The sequence below is a fragment of the Sturnira hondurensis genome, unplaced genomic scaffold (genome assembly GCF_014824575.4).
Source record: "Sturnira hondurensis isolate 20B ecotype Veracruz unplaced genomic scaffold, ASM1482457v3 Scaffold0006505, whole genome shotgun sequence".
NCBI lineage: Eukaryota > Metazoa > Chordata > Mammalia > Chiroptera > Phyllostomidae > Sturnira > Sturnira hondurensis.
Genome location: NW_028079136.1, coordinates 1,625,585 through 1,640,146, shown reverse-complemented (window position 1 = coordinate 1,640,146; position 14,562 = coordinate 1,625,585). Strand labels below are relative to the sequence as shown.

Genomic DNA, 14,562 nt, shown 5'->3' with positions numbered 1-14,562 from the left:
ACTTGCAGCCTAGAAGGTTTAGGGAACTAAAGCTACTGGGCAGTGCGTTTTACAAGACACCCTTTGTGTTATTTTAGAAACAATGCTGTTGACATCATTTATAAAAATATATAAAGGGCAAATCAGGGTTGCACCAAAAATAAAAGAATGCATTTCCATCCACAGTGGGAAGACACTCGGGGACATTCTAATCTTGGTTGTGAACGTCAAAAATGGCAAACCGGATCTTAGCTAAAAGCGAACTTCTGCCAGAGAGCTCCCAGTGGCACATTTCTGACAATACAATGCTGAGAGGGAAACGGTGCTGGAAATAATGCACAAAGTACATCTATGAGCAGAGTTTTCATATGTACTCTCCGTACACAGCTGCATACCTACAATGTGAAAATGGAAATAATCAAGCATATTCATGCCTAACTCCCCACAAAGAAGAGGGTACAACACATACAAAGAGACTTACTCAGAGAGACACATGCACACCTTTATATAGACACACATATACCTCGATCGACAGGCACAGACATGCTGACACACAGGTTCAGGGAAAGACGCAGACATGGACCCACAGATGTGGACTTACAGACACACCAACTCAGACAGACAGATACACATTCAGATAGACACACAGACAGAAAGAGATACTGACAAGTACATGGGCACACTCACAGATGCACGGAGTCAGACAGACAACAGCAGACGTCAGTGCCCACAGAGTCAAAAACAGACAGACATACAGACGCATGCCCACACGCACACAGGCAGCAAACACACACACAGAGACTTGGAGGTAGAAATTTACACAGAGAATAAAGCCTCACACAGACAGACTCCCATGCAGCTTCACACCCACCATGAGAAAGATGCGCATAAACACTCAGAGAGATGCACACACACAGCACACACACAGCACACGTAAGCACACACTCCTGCAGCGTCCCAGCCAGCACGTGCTCTGTGCTACATCCAGGGCTCCCCAGAACACAGAGGCAGAGCTAGCACTGGGGGAGGGGGTGAAGTCTGTCTGCTTCACCCTGTGGTGGATGAAATGCGAGATTTGAAAACAGGCTTTGAAGAGCCTCGGCAGTGACACTACCTGTGTGAATGTCAGCAGATGATTTGAGTTCATTGAGTTCATCCTCATCTGTAGAAGAATGATAAAAATTCTGCCTCTAAGGATGGCTATTGGGATTAAGTATGATAATAAATCTTAAAAAGTGCTTTTAAAACAATGAGAAAGACTGAGATTCTAGTGATTGCTACTATTTTCCTAAAACTACAAATGCAAAGAAAGCTCTCAGGAAAAGAGAGAAAGTATTACCCACCTCATCCATGGCTACAAGGCTTAACCACATCTTTAAAAAATTTCAGCTGTAAGACTCTAAACTTTCAGATCTACAAATGTAAGTACAGGAAATTTCGTTACTGACATCAACTTACATCAGCTAGTATTACAGAGTGCCTACTGTGTGTGAAGCATGCCTGGAAAATGTAATGTTCCACTTAACCAAATATTCACGTTAGTCAAGTTATCACATATAAGATCACACACTTTGGCACCACTATCGGCAAAGATTATAACATAACAATACAAGCAGTACCAACACTGAGTCAAGCTCTTTGAGACCACATGAGGCTTCAAAGTTACCACCATAAACATCTGAGGAGCAACTTATTACGATTCTGTAAGGAGAGAAATCAACTAAGAGATTTTTGTGGGGTCCCTACAAGTCCAAGGACAGAGCAGACATTATTCCCAGGGCAAAGGTCCCTGAGGAAAATTTCAGGATGTACTGAAGCCAACATCTGTGGAATGGAATGCCAACGTGTTGAGAAAGTCCACAGAGCTTTCGAGCAAAGCACGTTTCTCCTAAGTCAGGGTCCCACTCCCCAAAGGCAGGCGGAAAGGAAAATAATACAGAGTGTTTTCAACTGGTGGTGTATGTTTCTCTGAGAAGCTTAAAAATGAGAATTTAACAGATCGCTAGACTTAGGAGGCAGTTTGTTTGTCTCGAGGAGCTTAGTGAAAACTTAGGAAAACAGTTTAGAATCTACTCAGCCTTACTAAAGCTATGTTTTAAACTGAAATCAACTAGGTTTTTAAAAATATGACTTGCCATTTAAATGGTCTACATCTTACCTTTAAAAACTTCTCTGCAATCCAACGACTTCAAACCTATCATTTTGTTTCAATTGAATCATAACTATATATATTTCTTAAATGTGCATTTTTTAAGTAAGTGAAAAAGTCCTGACAACATGTGTTTTGAATTTTCTACCATTCAGATATTTTTAAATTGAGTGGATTCTAAAGGCCATTTAGGTGAAACTTATCTAATTTAGAGGTTGAGGATTCTTTGGGAATATTTTATGAATTTCTTAAATGGGGCTTTACAGCATTAAGTCACTTGACACTAAGTTTGTGACACACCCTTCCTCTGCACGGCGGTTCTTTCCACCGGAAAAGTCTGCCTCCACGACATTAGGACAGGCTCAGGAATAGTGAGAATGCAAAAGAAACCAAGGCAGATTTAACCAAATTTTAAATGGAGATCCTGGCCAAGTGGTCCCAATACACCAAGGGTACAGGTTCAGTCTCCAGTCAGGACACACGCACACAAAAAACAGTGAATGTTGTAAGTGGAACAACAAATCTCTCTCTCTCTCTCTCTCTCTCTCTCTCTCGCCCTCTCTCTCTCTCTATCTTTCAAATCAATTTAACAAATTAATACATTTCAAATGGAGCTTCACCTACAGATATGCTCTCAGAAATCCTACAAAAAAAGAACGAATTTTTTTAAAGCCATGGTCCTAGGAACTGGTGTATAGTTTCCTGATGAACTCCCCAACGACCAAGAAACTAAGTATTATTAACCACAGATAAGAACACTGAGGCTCAGCGAGGTCACAGAGCTGGTGAGCGACACAACCAGAATCTGAAGTCCAGGTCGGTTTGACTCCAACACACGCTCTCTACTCTTCCACATTTCTCTAAAGGTTTCACCCATTCTTTCTTTAAATGGACATATTCTTCTTAAAATGCAGTTCAGACAAAATGTGCCCCATCCACAAACACCTTTAATGGTTCACAATTATCTATAAAGATAAATCTAAACTAGCCATGACAATGATCTATTTCAACCTGCCTTTCTACTAATTATATGTCAGACACTGTACAAGGCCTGGTACGTGGATGATTTTTCTAAATCTCCACAACAACCACTTGTGCCTAGAAACTACGAATATGCCCATTTCTCAGAGAGCTTGGGCAGCCTAATTTCAAATCTTTGCTCTTACTCACAACCTGAATCACGTGGATGTGGATGCTAGAAGCAAGGGAAGAGAAGGGGAGAGAGAGAGAACGCTTATTAAAGATGGCCTAATACATACATAAGATATTTTTCCTAGGAGGTTGAGCTGCCTACCATTCCATACACATGTTCAGTACTGTGCTTTGTGTAGAGTAAGCACTTAATTAAAATGGGGTGGGATTGAAAATATGAATGTCGGTGGGATAAAGAAGAAGGCACTGTCAGTCACAACACAACAAAGAAAGCTTGGTAAAAACAGATAGATCTAAAAGATAAATGACAAGTTCTGTTAAGACACAGCCCTACAAAATCATCAGAGTTCTCGAGCTGAGTATCACAGAAAGATTCTGGAGTATGTCTCAAGCTTTTATGAGGACCCACAGAAGAAAACCCACGTTTCTCCAGAGAAACTGCGTTACTCATAGAGTGAGACCTTGTACCACGATTCCTTCTGCCTGGTTACCAGGAAGCCCACAGTCACCTCTAGCAATTACGTAAATAGGAATGACAAGTATTTTTGTGCACTTATCTTATCCCAGCTTTATTTTCCTACCTTTAATTTTTCTTGCCCATTGTCTCCTCTCCAGGTAGGTTTTACTTTGTATTAGTGTATGTATGTATCACTGTAAACTACCCCACATTGTTCATGTTGAAAGGAAAGTATAAATTCAGTATTAATAAAGTTTTACATTTATAAAATTAAGTATAAATTTAGTTTCCCAGAAGCTACATGGCCTGGTGGCACATCGACAGATTGAAGGCAGAAGCAGATATAAGAGTCCACCTGTCTTTCTCTTCTACCTAACCAGACATTAAAGAGATTTGGAAAAATGTAAAAATAAAAAAATCTGTTATCCTTACTATTTTTTTTTACTTTGAAGCTTATACTTGATACTCAAAAGTGTTATTTATATTAACATACAATGGGTTTATTGTTATTTTCACATAACTGTATACATTTTTTAATTCTTTAGTTTTACATTTCACATGATAAATATATCCCACACAAATAAAAACTCTTTGGGGTTCTTAATAATTTTTACGAGTGTAAAGAGGCCCTAAGACCAAAAACGTTGAGAACGGCTGACCTGGCAGGATTAAGAGATTAGACCCAGAGGGATTAAGGGTAAGAAAGTACCTGCCACACTGGGCAGTTGGGTCTATGAAATCCTCACTACTAGTGCCTTTGCTCGATACATGCCCAAACCAACAACTCTCCATGCGAAGTTAGTAACTGCGAGGCATCTAATGTGAACCCTTGTGCTGGGAGACCCTTTCACTGGGCATGGCATTTTAATTTAAGACACCTGTAAACAAAGCTAAACTTCTTAGAGCTCTTTCTCCCATCCTTAAGCCCTGGAAAGTATCTTGAACCTTGTAAACCTTTATAAATTCTCACCATTTTTTTCCATTTAACATGCAGAGAAGAAAGGAACCAAACAAGTTTGTTGTTATTTTTATGAATTAGATCTTAAACTAGTAGCTAGGCAACCAGTCAAGTAGCCCTGACAACAGAAATAAAAGGAACTTAATGATTATCTTCAGCCAGGAGCCTACACACAGCACTGCATAGTCACCCAGTGTTATTGGTTCAAATGTAAAATCTAAAATTAATAAAAACACACTTTTCCCCAATTTTATAGCATTTCGATCTGTGCATACTGCTTTAGAAACAAACTATTGCAAGTATAAAATGGCAATCCCTGTCAGAGAAATACGTGTGAAGCACAGATCTAAGTGAACTTCTTTATCTCACGGTTTTAGCATTCGCTTCATTCAAATTGATGTTGAAAACTCAGAGTTCTGTCCTCTTTTAGTTGTTAAGTAAAATCGCCCTGACAGTCTCACAGAGACGCAGGGAACAAGTGAGAGGACGAAGGGAGGGAATGCTGGAATCAAGTGCTTGAGAGCTGGATTTACATTCCTAATCTGGAAAACAAGGATAGCATTACCATACCCCCTAATTTGGAATGGTTCAAGAGAGATAATACATGTAATAATATTTTTGAAACACACGAGCACTACAAAACTCTTTCTTGTCATGATGTGAAAAGTACTACATAAATGTTTTTTAAAAACCAACTACTGCTCTGCTTTGCAAAGGAGGATGTTCAAATCAGAACTTCTCCTCTACTGTGAAAAATCTATTGTGCCCACACCCCTCAGAGGACAAGTTGTTGTTATGTTGGGATCAGGTCGACATAGAAAGAGGCACTGCAGCCGAGCACACCAGCCAAATGCTCACAAAAACAACCTCCTTGATTACTCAGCACCACGTGCTCCTTTGGAAACAACAAAACCTCACTGGTCTGTGTCACCCCACACCCACTTTGCTGAATAGTTTGCTCACAGTCCTTTTCACTTATTGTCGTAGAGCTATATTGATCTTCTGCCCGAATGTATCCTGTCATGCAACAATGAATATCTGAGTCAATTGTGTAAATAACAAGGAGCTGTGGTAATTGACAATGTGAAGCAGAAGACGTCCAGTATAATTTCCATTTCCAATAAAAGAGGGCAGTGTCATTATAACAACACAATACCAATGTAAAATTCTGACATATTTTTGCAAACTGTGGGAGAGGAACAAGAATTTGCACTTGTAAAAAATGAACAACTTGCCCTGGCTGGTGTAGCTCAGTGGATTGAGCACGGGCCTGCGAACCAGAGGATCGCAGTTCAATTCCCAGTCAGGGCACATGCCTGGGTTGCAGGCCAGTTCCCGGCAGGGGACACACGATACATTGTGTGTCCTTGGCAGAGGCAACCATACATTGATATTTCTCTCCCTCTCTCCTTCCCTTCCCCTCTAAAGATAAATAAATAAAATATTTTTAAAAAATGAACAACTTTTTTTTTTTTAACAAATAGGAGCAAGTTTACATGGTGCCTCAGTGATTGGATCATTATTTTCCTATTTACTTGATTGAAAAAATATAATTTTGGCATAAGAAATGCATATGGTTATCAAAAATCAGGTTAAGTATTTTCAAAAGTCGTAGATTGAAATTCTGATTTTTCTGGGAATATGCTAAAGTATATATTAAATTAGTAGGGACAAAATCCCCCGAGCACAACAATGTAATCAAACTGGAATATTATCATGTGGGCTGTGGCCAGATCCTAGCAGGTAGCTAGTGTATACAAATCATTCAAAGAATGAAAAAGAAAAATGCATATCTGGATTTTATAAGAAGATACCTATTAGCTTCTTACTAATCTTCTACTCTATTATAAGACATTTTGGCCCCAAGAAGCAGTAGGTTAACGCTTTCATCATTGGAGAGTAGCGAAGAGTGGAAATTTAACAAATTTTACAGCAGATTTGATAACTTGTCTGAGGTCTTAAAGAGAAAAAGGACCTAACATTAATACAGTATCTCTTGTGTCAGATATGCAGTTGACACGTGAGTCTTGTCCAGGAAATACCTAGCCAGGTACTATGAAAAAGAGAGACATTTAGAATAGACATCTGAAGAAGATACAAGATACAAGAAACACTGGACATAGGAAAATGATGCCTGAGCTTTTTTCGAAGCAGGTACCTTGGGACCTCACACAGATCTTCCAACACCATCAGCTGCCCCATCATATTTTTCTGAATCTCATTGATGGTCTGAATTCTCTTCCCTTTCAAAGGTGATTTTAGTTTGGGGGAAAAGCCAGAGTTGCAGGGCATCAAACCTGGGCTGTAGGAGGGCTGAGTCACCTGGATGATTTGATGTTTTGCCAAAAAACTGCATGAGATGGGATGCATGAGTGGGTACACTGTCATGATGAAGCTGCCAATCACCACCTGCCCATAGCTGCAGCCTTCTGAACCATTCAAATGGTTTCCACATAGGAATGTTCAAGCTTACACAAAACTTGATGCAGATTCATTGCTTTACTTGCCCATTTGAACGTGATGGCCACACAGTGCACATGCTCACTCAACAGCGTCTACTGCTCCCACTGATCAGTATAGTGAAGTTGTCACTGTTCACACACATGCATTCCAGTCCACTCTTGTTGGCTGCCACATTATATTGATGTCACATGAATTGTCCTCATTATACTAACAATGGCTGGACTTCTTCCAGACAGAGCTCATAAGTTTTTTTCCTCAAAACAATTCTTCAAGGAAAGGATGATTATCTCTATTTTATAGATATGCACATTGAGATTCACAGAGGTTAAGTAACTTAACATTAGAGAACAGCACAGGCCACTTCCAAGATTAACCTAGAATCTGAAGCCCCAGGATTAATCAACTGCAAAACTCGGGGCCTCTGATTCTAACATTGCTCCAAGTCTAGCCACCACTCTGTATCTTTGTCGCCATCATTCAATTTTCTGTTTCCCAACTGGTATCTTCCCACAGCCAGTACCAGTGGACATCACGGCAGGGAAGACTGTCCCATCCAGATGGGAGGTCACAAGAACGCAGGAAAAGGGGCTCAATGCTTTTTTTGCTTCATAGTTTTGTTTATTTTCGCCCTTATTCCATCAGAGGGTTGAGATTGCCAACATAAGTACCTTTGTATGTAACAGGCTTAGAGATCTCAATGAAAATTAATAAATTAATCTGATGTTATTCTGGACATAGAAATATTACTGACTAAGAATTGGAAAAGCTGAGATTTAATTCCTGCTCTGCCATGAATCCACTATGTGACCATGGGTAAGTGCTTTTTTTGCACTAGATCTCAGTTTTCCCATTGGTGATTTGAAACAATTGGACCAGATTAAATGTAAGGCCCCACCCAATTCTTGCACCATGCAGTTTTAATCCCACCAATATACTTCAGAGGCAGGCGGAGCAGGATAATAGTGTCCACAGTAGCTCACTTCGACACCCAACAAGGTCAAGCATTTTTCTTAAGAGATTCTCCAAAGATGATGGGATAGCAGTTCAGGCTACATGTATATGGATATATAAGCTGCCTATTCATGAGCAGCTCCTCAAGATTATTAAAATGAGCAAAATAACCAGATTCCCAAGTTGCATAATACCTATGAAAGACCTATGAAGGAAATTGCTCTAACCAACCAAGTGAGCATTCAAACATTAAGAAGATCAGAAAAGTTACAGAACACACTTTAACCCTAAGGAGGCCCACCCTGTCTTGCCTCTCTTCTAACTTACCTTTAGGACTTTTAGAAGCATCCTATTTAAAATTATGCTGTGTATTGCTTTCAGGCAAAGTACTCTCTGCCTTAGAGATGTCAAGACAACAAGACCTGGTAAACAACTGCCCTATAAAATAATCTCGTGGCGATGGTACTAGGGGACGGAGATGGCTGGTGTTCTTGATGTGGAAAGCTAAAACCCAGGCTGTAACTCAGACTTCTGCTGGCAAGGCACTCACGATCCAAGCACAGAAGCTCTGCTGAAATGATGGAGCATAATACCTCCTGAGGCGCTGTTACAGTCTATTGTCCCTACAGTCTGTATATTTAACAGACCCTAAATATCTTGGGACACAGCCGACCAGAACAGCTCCATCGGTGCCGTTCTGGCTGATCAAGTTAACAATGTTTCCTTTTAAAGCATCGAAATAGAGATTTGCCCAATAAAGTGAAATGTACCATGGGTAGACATGTATACATATGAACATATATGCAATTCCTTATGGGTTGTAAAGACACAAGCATCCCTGGTCCTATGTAGTAAATGCTTGTCCATATTAATATATGTATACACAAAGGATGTTTTATATACATCTAATGTTACCAAATGTCACAAAAACACTTCACAGTGGACACTGTGATGCACTACACAGATTCCCTCTTTTAGGACTGAAAGATTTATTCCCTCAGCTGCAAAGAAGCTGCTTAGCATTGACCCAGCTGAAGAGAGTCACCTGACTCAAGGTCATGTCCCCTTCCCAAAGTAGCCCTTATCCCAAAAACTGTTTGACACAAGTGTCTAAAAGCTCACCCCCTCCACCCAGCCTGGGGCAATTCTGAATGGCCATGGCAGCCTCCAAGTTTCCTGTCGGTCTGGCTGAGGTCTTGGTTGGCACTGCCTTGCAGCCTAATGCTGCTCTTGACCTTTCCCTTCCAGAGTGGCAAGCGGAAAGGGAACTCCCAATAAACTGCTTGTGAATCTCCACCTCATGCCCTGCTTCTCGGATCTGTGACACATCCCTTTTGTAAGGAATGTCCAAATAAGAAAGTAACTGGGTATGCTTAATAAATTGAGAGGTTTTATAGCAGCAACACTGTGAAAAAATCTCTAAAACTGACTTATAGGTCACAAGGGCAAATTCATAAATCTAATCGATAGATCTTTATATTTAGGAAAACTGAGGTAATTCCAAAGTAGACAACTTTGAAGATGGTTAAACCAAATTTGTCACAATCCATGTTATCAATCTTATTGCACATTATACATTTACCCTCTTTGACCTCAGAAGATCTGATCCTCGAAATAAAAAGTAGCATCTTACAGAACAATTAAGATGTATATTTTGATTATAAGAAAGCCAAAGCTACCATCATAAGAGTCCTTTGATTTTTGTTCTAAATTTATTCTTCTGGCTGCAACTAACCTGATAATCAAGAATAGACAGCAACTCTAGAAACTAAACAAAGCTTACAAAACCCCCAAACGTATGCTCTAAAGAGTGACAGAGACCGTTGGGGGGCGAGATCACGCATGTGAAGGAGAGCTTGTGAACACACCCTGAACACGAGGGGCCTTCCAGGGCTGCACGTGCCAGCAGGGACGGCACCTACTGAGCCAGCTCCACGTAACCGGGCAGCCAGGGTGTTCTGGTTCTGTAGAGGCCACTCTGCCACCTCCCTTCAGAGGCTCAGTGACAGTGTGATAAGTGTTAGGTCAAGTTTAGATTCACTACCATTATTTTCCATCTAACCTAATCGCTCATTCCTCTTTCCTTGTCTACCAATCTGAAATAAGGTGTTATTATTTCAGAACCTCAGACTTCTTCCTCCAAAGTGAATTTTTAAAAGTCAGTCAGAAATACCTGAAATTAACCTATGTGAAGTTTTAACTTTGAATTTTAACTCCAGTTGATGACATGGATTTAACAATCTTGGGTCACGACGCCAGACAGAGATTCACTGCTGGAAGCAAGGTGTGTCCAGTGCCAGCTCACTGCTGGGCTCGTGCACGTGGACAGGGACGCTGCTGCTCCACACCTGCTTCGAACAGCAGAGCGGCTGGGCCGCAAGGCCGAGCTGCAGCAGCAATGCTGAACCTACTTCTCGTTTTCCTCAAAACTAAATGGCATTTATACATACTCCATTTTAACTCTGTGAAAATATTCTCAACAAAAATTTCTACATGTGCCCTGGCTGGTGTAGCTCAGTGGATTGAGCGCGGGCCTGCGAACCAGAGGATCGAGGTTCAATTCCCAGTCAGGGCACATGCCTGGGTTGCAGGCTGGTTCCCTGCAGGCCAACTCCCAGCAGGGGACGCACAAAAGGCAACCATACATTGATGTTTCTCTCCCTCTCCTTCCCCTCTAAAGATAAATAAAATCTTAAAAAAAATTTCTAAATGCATTTTTCAAAGAACAATTTTAATGATGACATTAATCAGAGGCAAATTATTTTTTATAACAATAAGTATTGCTATTTAAATGAAATAATTTGAATTCTTTTGTGGAATGAAGTTTCTGAAATGTATTCATTCTAAATATATTTTATTTAGCCCAAGGGTTTTCCACTACACGCAATTTTGTCCTCCCTCCCCCAGTAGAGGACATTCGGCAATGTCTGCAGACATTTCTGCTTGTCACAAAAGCGGGGAGTGCTGCTGGCATCTCAAGAATGGAGGGAGGCCAAATTAGCACCCCCACGACAAAGAATTCCCAGGCCAAAAATGTCAGTAGTGCCGAGGTCGAGAAACCCCGATCTAATCTAGTAAATCTGAAGTTTCTGTAGCTTTGTGTATCAACCTAGTTGGAAAGGAGTTTAATTTAAGCATGTGAATCGGCCAGTATGCCAACATCTGAAAACCCTATTGCTTCCTTCTGCTCACCCTCCCATTGTTGTGTGAGGATCTCATGTCTGTGACAAAATAGTATATTTGCTCCACACATTTAAAATTGCCCACAATTTAGTTTAAAAGGTATAAAACACTAAGAAAGTTCCTACTCGGTATTGGGAGCTGTGCTAGGTGTATTGACACACATGTAAGCTCGTAGCATTGCAACCCAGATTATTACTCTCATATTATAAAGCCACTGAGACACAGAGAGGCTGACCCACTTGCCAAACATCATGCAGTGGGTGAGTGACACCCCAGGGACTGTGATTCCATATGAGGATAAATATTTTTTAATTCACAAGTACTTTCTTTATATGTGAAGAAAATTCCTGAATCACTAGTGGTTGTTATCACTCAACGAAAATTTTCAATCATTAATGGTAGTTAGTAGGGTGAGGAGGGTGACTAGCTTTTTATCATGTATCTTTCCGTATTACCGGAATTTCCAATGAGTATATATTACTTCTACTTGAATATAAATAACTAAAAAGACTCAAACAGATCACTGGCACGTTTCTCAAACTAATTTTAGGACGAACCCTTGACAAAATTGGAAAGTAGGAAATGGCCTGTTGTGCACATGCCCGTTCTCGTTTTTAACCCAATGTCTCATGCAGCAGCCTTATGCCAAAACTTCTTTACTTGCCCGGGTCCCTAAAAAGGGTCTTATGAAGTTATTTACATTGAGATTAAGTATGTTATTATTTCATTGTGTTTTCACTGAGCAGAAAGCAGTACCTGAGACCAGAAGAACGACTCTGTGCTTATCTCTAGCATCAGAGGGGTAGGAGAGGTTTGGGGACAAGGCTTGTCTTTTCTTGTGGTCCTGACCATCTACTCAGGCAGGGCTCTGCCTTGTGAGCCCACTGGCAAGGACAGAGCCTTTAATGGGGAACAAGGCACTTGTCTGAACATATCCCACTGCCTGGCATGTGCCTGATGAGTCCCAAGTGCTTATGGCTTAATAGGCATCTTAGACTCACCATTTCCCTGGATAGCCTTTCTCCTATCTGATCTGAAAGTTCTGTGAAGAGGATCAACCAAGTCAGAGTATCCAATAATGATTAATTTTAAGTAGTATACACACACATACCACACACATGCACACACACATATTCAGTGTTGACATCAGAAACTCAACGCAGAGGGAACTTAAGAGTTAAATTTTTTACTAAGCTATGGGAAGTGAACCCTTCCAGAGCTAAGCTTCACAATCTGGGTGAGGACTCTGGTTGCAGATATGCTTTGAGAGCTCCATCATATGCCCAGCCCCTCAGACCCCTTCCAGTCCCCAGTACCCCAGCTGTCTCCTGGTGTGGCTGGAAAGCACAGATAACAATGGGAGGTTGATTCAACATGAGCAATGGCTCCGTATCCCACTAATTGGTTGACTTGTGTCCTCAAAAGGAGGACACAATATTCAAATTCCAACCCTTGATACCCGAAAATGGGACCTTATTTGGAAATAGCATCTTTGCAGATATAATCAAGTTAAAATAAGGTCATCCTGGATTACAGTGGACCCCAAATCCAATGACTAATATCCTTCTAAGAAGAGGGAGGTTTGGAGACATGGGGACACAGAAGACAGCCATGTGAACGGAGAGGGAGGCAGAAACTGGAGTGATGTGGCAACAAGCCAAGGGATGTCGAGGACTGTTCATTCATCAGATCATCAGAATGTTTTACCCAGTGCACCATGAATACCTCTAGACTGGTCTTCCTATTTCCAGTCTTAACTTCCTACAATCCCTTCTCACACATCAGGCAGAATAATCTTTTTATAGGTAAATCATATTCTGTCAATGCTCCAGACAAAACCTGTCCAAGGGTTCCTATCACACAGTAAAATGCAAAGCCTTTTCAGGGCCAGCAAGGTCTGACATGCTCTGCCCCACGCGTTCCCTCCCCTTATGCTGCACCTGCCACAGGGGCTTCTGGTTGCTGGTCCTACACTCTAAGGGCCTCTGCGCTTATTGTTCCCACTGTGGATGTTCTTCCTCCCACTCTTCACAGGGCCTGCCTGCATACGACTCTATTCGTATCTCTCCTCAGTGCCACTTTCTCAGGGAGTCCTTACCACCCTGTCTCAAAGAGCAAACCCAGACTCCCCATTCCCTGGCCTTGCTTCAATTTTTTTCATGGCATTCATTCACCTCTCAATACCACTGACACTATGTTATATATTCAACATTTTTTGTTATCTGTTCCCCTATTAGAATGTCTGCTGTATGAGAGCAGGGATTTTTATCTGATTTGTTTACCGTTGTATCTCCAGTGCCTAAAACAGTATCTAGAATAAGCACTTGATAAATATTTGTTGAACCAAAAAAAAAAGTCAACTAATGCATTTTGTAAGCTGCTTTGTTTTATATTTTTGCTCTGGCTAACAGGAAGCTTAATAATAAATTCAATCATGAGTCATAGTAATTTATTAGCTCCTTTTAAAATATTCTTTATTCTTATTGTAATAACCTCACATATCCCCTTTATTATATTTCTAAATCTTTTGGAATGGGCTGGGAAGGCACCAACAGGCAGGTAGGTTGGGTGCCTGGGAGCATCCCACGTAAATGGGAAAAGGCGGGTTTGTTCCCTAGCAGTAATTCCTAAATGGGACACAGCACAGTCCTCAAACTAGAACACATGTCTTTGTCTGCAGGTTGACGCTTGAGAGCCCGGGAGAAGCCAGGTGAGAATGAGCCAATGGGTCTAGCAGAGCCAGTGAAGGAGGTGAGCAAGTTTTACCTTCTCATTCCTGCAGTTGTTCAGCCCCATACTGTTCACGGAGGACAGTTTCCCATCAACACCATGTGGCTGTTGCTGTTGTTGCTCCCGCTGGATCTGTTCTCGCATCTTCCGAGCCTCCTGAATGGCTTTCATCACTGTGTCCTGATCCCCAAACAGGGCAGGGGAGTTGAGACTGGACAGGATATCTGCATACACAGGATGCATTCATTATCAGAGGCTTGTGAGATGAGAATCTTTAAAAACCACTGCCGCCCTCTATTTCCCTGTAGAATGCTGCATTCCCCAAACACAGAAGGGGCACGTTTGCCAGTCAGAAAAGCACAGTGCTGTGCATAGAGCACGGAAGCCAGGGCAACAAAGCTGTGCTGGTTTTCTTGTTGTTGTTGTTGTTTGTGTTTTGTTTTGTCTTGTTAGCTCTTGGAGGATAACCTTGCATTCAGTTTATCTGGGCTCTGTCACAGATGAAGGGTCCTAGATTCCAATGATGTGTGTCTATTTATC

At 41.2% G+C, this 14,562-nt stretch overlaps 1 protein-coding gene across 17 annotated transcripts in view; it reads right to left on the bottom strand.

The window, feature by feature from the left end:
* Nucleotides 1-14,562, bottom strand: part of SOX6 (SRY-box transcription factor 6) — a 600,742-nt gene that overhangs the window by 64,877 nt on the left and 521,303 nt on the right. For all 17 annotated transcript variants that reach the window (XM_037049998.1, XM_037049997.1, XM_037050000.1 and 14 more), the window contains one exon: nucleotides 14,059-14,246. In XM_037049998.1, the coding sequence (XP_036905893.1) occupies nucleotides 14,059-14,246 (188 nt within the window). The remainder of the gene's footprint in view (nucleotides 1-14,058; nucleotides 14,247-14,562) is intronic.